Genomic DNA, 5,162 nt, shown 5'->3' on the forward strand with positions numbered 1-5,162 from the left:
GGTGAATGTTTCGTCAATTTATTCTTTTTTGTCATGAATTCAATTGGATATCGAAATAATTTCAAACAATTTTTTTCTGTGAGTTTTTGTTTGGCTAGTCATATTTTACCATTCTCAAAATAATTTTTTGTCAATTTTTTTTCCTCAAATGATTTTCAACAAATATATAGATAATGAACCTATTCAAAAAAATTATAAGTTGGTGGCCTCTTGAATATCGAATTATGGAAAGTTGACTGTATGTTGTTTGAAAGCCGCATTTCGAAGGAAACACATATGGAAAAGATATGCGAGAAACGACAGCTTAGTGATTTGGTGAAAATCTTAGATTCTCTGGGATTTTGTGAGAATTTTCTGTGTTCTTTCTCGAAAGTTATAATAAGGTAAACATTACTTATACTTGGCAATTGGATTGAATGGATAAATTGATGTGAAGTTTGCGAAAAAGTTACACGTCTGCTCGGTGAGAATCAAACTCACGACTCCCTGTGAGTTCGATTCTCACCGAGAAGACGTTTAATTTTATTTCGCAAACTTCACATTGAATCCAATTGCAAAGTATATGTAATGCATGACGTAATGTTTATTTTTTCGGTATTTGTTAAACTTCCACGCGGCTGATTAGCCGTCAGCCACGTATCATAATTAATTAAGTAAAATAAGTGGCAATTATTTATCTGCCTATGAACTGAAGGACAATTGTATGAACATCTTTTTGACAGTGAAAATGTCTTGTCCTTTCAAACAGTCAAGACTGTGTACTGTTAACTAAATAGAGTAAGATTGCGATCACTTAAGATGCAAATTTATCTATAGTCTAATGGGTATTAAAAGCAAAATATGAATTTATTATGCGACAAGTAAGCTGTTTTGGTGATATTGTTTATGTAAATTCAAAACTATTGATATTTAAGTACAAGTATTATATTTTTTCTTATATTTCTCCAGTACCCTTATCAACCGGAAACCAGACTCATTTCTTGGATTTCTTTTTATCCTTCACCTCATCTTCACTCTCGCTGTCGCTTTCGGACGAGGAATGTGAACGCTTCTTTGCGCTGGATTTTTCCAGCTTTGTACAGTATGCCTTTAATTTATCGACATTGGGACTGTACGCCCAGTAAATCATTTCCAGATGTACTTTCGTTGGCTTCCCATCCGAGTCAAACAACTTTTCGCCGTTTTGCTTGACCGTTTCCTTCAATTTAAGCAACTTTTTGTTGCGAACGATATCCCAACTGGTGCTGTCGTCATCTTTCGGAAACTTCGTACGCAAATGCTTGTAGTTTCCTTTGGCTACCTTGTCGTAACATTCGAAAAACTCAGCAGCCAAGGCGTCGGACGGTTTATCCGAGAGATTCTTGATTAGGTCCAGCGAAAGGTAGGCCATGTTTTGCTTAGATCGCTCTTCACGATCGAAGGTTTCCAAGAAATCTTCGAATGTTTCCATCGCCTCCTTGATGGATTTGATTTTGTCTTCATTCTTAGTGGATGGCAGCACACGCTTGGCACTGCCCAATAGACCTTTGATAGCCAGTTTTTGATAGTCAGGATCGCGACCCTTTAAAATTCTACGCAAAATGGAAAATTAACGTTGAGTTTGAAATCTGGGTAGAATTATAATACTTACTTCAAGGTCTTCTCGGCTGCTTCCTTATCCTTGAAGCCAAGGCCGGCCACGGTTTCAACCTTTTCCTCTGACTCTTTCGGTTTGGCATTTTTCGTACTGCTGTTGGAGTTTTCTTCGATCCAGTTTTCGAACACCTCAATCGCTTCTTTGATGTTCTTGACCTTCTCCTCCGCTTTCGTCACTAAAATAGAGCAGAATGATTAGTTTCGAAGAAAACAAGTTTGCGGTGCCTTGAACTTGAAAAGTGTGTACGTGCATTTTGGATCAGCGGATTCAAAGCAATAAATAACAAATTGTGTTCCCAAAACCGTTCGTCCATGACCCACGTGTTTCCCGGCGATGATTGCGCGTTGGGCTCTTTCTCTTTGCAAACGAACTGGAGAGGAACATTTAGTGAGCGACGCCTATTTTGATTGGTCAAAGTTTGTAAACACAACAAGCGGTGGGTAAACGAGCCGGCGTATCGTTTGCTTGTAGACGGCGCGGTCTTCGCTACGACAGGCCGGACGCGTCATCGAATCTCGTACTCGTCACCAACATCACCGCACCAAATGGGCGATGTAGATGCGTGAATTTAAAAATAGAGATTACTTCACAAACATAATGTACAAATTATGCACAAAACCGGATAGAAGGGTTGACACAATTTGGAAACGAGGATTGCCTACGGTTTCGGGTTATTTAAATACACCAAAAACTAAAATAATATAGCAGAATTCAGGAATGCAGATTGCACATTAATTATTGAATATTAGGTTAGTCTATTATTTATATTTAATAGTTCATGAAGACTTATTTTATCCTTGAAGAAATATAACTGTGGATACTCTGTTTAACGAGTTCACTATTCAAAATTCTATTGTTATCTGATGATCTCATCACAAGCTATTATATGCACAAAGTAAGCTGGAATACCAAAAAACTATCAACCAAAATCATACTTACAAGTCAACACACGTTTAGCTCGTCCCAGAAGGCCACGAACCGTCAGGACCTGGTACTTGTGATCTTCGCTTTTGAGCAGCTCCAGCGACTCCTCAGCCTTGGCCTTGTCTTTGAAACCATACTTGGACTCTTCTTTGGACATTTTGTTCGGCAGTTACAACACAGTGCGATCCTTCACTTAGTGCAGTTGGCGATCAACTGAGGCAGATTTAGTGAATAATATGTCGGGTCGTATCAAACAGTCACCACACATCAAGCTGTAGGGTAACTGGGATTAATACGCCCACCCCGACAAAAGTGTCACTTCGATATTTAACGAATAAGATTCAATATAGAATTTGAAATACGCCCTTATTCAGTTCGATCTTTTCTTAATCTCATAAAATATTGTGAAATGATTTTCGCTCCAAAATGCACAAGTTTTGTGAACACGTCGTGGCGGTATTCTAATTTTTCGGAGTGTTTTTGTATGGTAATTTTTCACATAGTTTGGCCGTATTTCCTAATCCGTTTATATTTGAGCATGGCTATCAGCCATAAAAATATGCTCTTGATCAAGACAAGCATTTTGGTTAACATTTTGATAACCTACGAACGATCCTTATTCTTGTTTTGGTTATATAAACACTTCAGTGCTCGCGCTGTTTTATTTTGTACACAATTAGGGAGAAACCCCTTACTCTTTGTACATAGCATCAGCGCGGTGCTTGAGGGTCGCGCGATTAAACTAGTTAAACTAGTCTTATCTTAACTTAACTAGTCTAAACTAGTCTTTTTAAAGATTTGGCAGCGTTCATTTATTAGGTAACGATAAATGAATGATCAAAAATAAGAACAAATCTGAGATATTCATTTTTTAACGACTGCCCATTTCTGGTCAATATGCCCCACCGTCATGGGAGGGACGAAATGACCCATCTATTCCCAAACAGTGTTTTAGCGTTTCTTAGCATATAAAAATTGTCTAAGGAGAAAAGTGGTTCTGATGGCCGCACGGATTGTTATCATGCCCATTTTATCCAAATTCCCCATTTATATTTAATTTTGATAAAATTTCTCACATTATATGCAGGGAAACTGTGTATAAGCTATTGGAAAAAGGTTTTTAAGAAGATAAGAATATAAAGATGTGAATGCAGAAAGAGGACCTGACCATTTCACCCAAATTCCCCATTTTTCATAAAAGTTAACGCATTAAATGAAGGGAAACCGTTTATTATCTGTTGACATAACGTGTTCTGAGCGATAATAGCCTAGAGAAGAGAGTGCAAGAATTAAAACTGACCGTACGGATCGATATCAAGCTAATTTCATCCGAATCCCCGAATTTATCAGGTTCTTGATAGGTATTCTTATTTTATATGCGGGGAAGCATAAGCGTTTCTTAGCATTTTTTAGCTTGCATAAGTACCTAGTTGATAACCCTGAGGCATATAAAACCCTATGTTGTTGGGCATACTATCCATTTGTCATGGGGCGTACTATTTGTTTGTTGGGCATATTATACTGAAGCTGGGGCATATCGTACGGCTCTTTTGAAAGTGATTTTGATAAAAAAACATTTACATTGTAAATAACTAGTAAGATAATAAACCACTTGCTGTAGTTTTTACATAAGATATAGTAGTTGTGCCTTCAATGTTTTGGTACATCATTGAATTTGGAGGCTGTTTCACCTCAAAGGGGCATATTATAAAGGGTTACCCTATTATAATAGGCAGCTGTTAGGCTAGCGTTCGGTATATCAACACTTTGCTCCGTTGAGTAGATGCAAATTTTTGTTTTTGTCGATTTCACTGGGCTCTGACTGTGTGTATGCCGAGTCCGAGTGAAACCAGTGAGAGAAAAAGAGAACTTTGCGAAAGCTTTCTTGTGGGAACGTGATTTGAAGCGCTGCGAGCGCGATGGGCATTCCGATGCGTGATGTCACTGATAGATTTAGACAAGTGTGAACACAATGTAGTGGAATGGAAATTGAGAAAGTTATGGTATGTCATCAGTCTTATTAGTTACATACAAATAATTTAGTAATGATTTCTTAGACGTTGATTCCCATGGTACGGTTGAAATATAAAATGCAAAATATTTCCCATACCGGGAATCGAACCCGGGCCTTCTGGGTGAAAGCCAGATATCCTAGCCACTAGACCATATGGGATATGCGTAATGATGGTGTTTATTGCATTTTGTTGGTATTTTGAGTAAATTATTGCATTTTTTCCATAGTCTTCGATTTTTGTCCAACAACATATTTAAAACTCAGATAACGGACATTGCGACCAGTTTTCATTTCTACACTCATTTGTTTAGATTCTTGTCACTTAGAAATGTTATTTCAATTGGTCATAATAAGTTTTCTTAGACATAGCACGTGAAATACTTTACAAATCTGATTGAAATAGGAAATGTGGGTAAAATGAGCATTTCAACAATCCGTTCGCTGAGTTTAAATTACTGCACTCACTTTTTTGACTGTAATTGTTTAGATCAGTGGCGCGGGAAGTGCGTAGGACAGGTAGGACATGTACAACGTACAAAAACACCTGGCTAGGACAGTCAACGAATTGTCCTACCCACGATTCAATAA

General features: G+C 37.7%; 1 protein-coding gene and 1 non-coding gene across 2 annotated transcripts; both read right to left on the reverse strand.

The window, feature by feature from the left end:
* Positions 1-908: 908 nt before the first annotated feature.
* Positions 909-2,791, reverse strand: LOC5579115. Its single transcript, XM_001657264.2, has 3 exons — positions 2,576-2,791; positions 1,631-1,811; positions 909-1,571 (listed from the first exon to the last, which is right to left on the reverse strand). Exons 1-3 carry the CDS (start codon positions 2,715-2,717, stop codon positions 974-976), a joined length of 921 nt encoding a protein of 306 aa, XP_001657314.2. The 5' UTR covers positions 2,718-2,791; the 3' UTR covers positions 909-973.
* Positions 2,792-4,661: 1,870 nt separating this feature from the next.
* On the reverse strand, positions 4,662-4,733 carry Trnae-uuc. The gene has a single exon. It is a non-coding gene; the product is annotated as a tRNA-Glu (tRNA).
* Between the last annotated feature and the right edge of the window lie 429 nt (positions 4,734-5,162).

Source organism: Aedes aegypti, chromosome 3 (assembly GCF_002204515.2).
Source record: "Aedes aegypti strain LVP_AGWG chromosome 3, AaegL5.0 Primary Assembly, whole genome shotgun sequence".
Taxonomy (NCBI): Eukaryota; Metazoa; Arthropoda; class Insecta; order Diptera; family Culicidae; genus Aedes; species Aedes aegypti.

Excerpts from the sequence above, each read along its gene's own strand:
- LOC5579115 (XM_001657264.2), bottom strand. The coding sequence starts at position 2,717 with ATGTCCAAAGAAGAGTCCAAGTATGGTTTCAAAGACAAGGCCAAGGCT. Across the intron at positions 1,812-2,575 it reads AGCTAAACGTGTGTTGACTT|TGACGAAAGCGGAGGAGAAG; the intron begins GTAAGTATGATT and ends GCTCTATTTTAG. Across the intron at positions 1,572-1,630 it reads GCAGCCGAGAAGACCTTGAA|AATTTTAAAGGGTCGCGATC; the intron begins GTAAGTATTATA and ends CATTTTGCGTAG.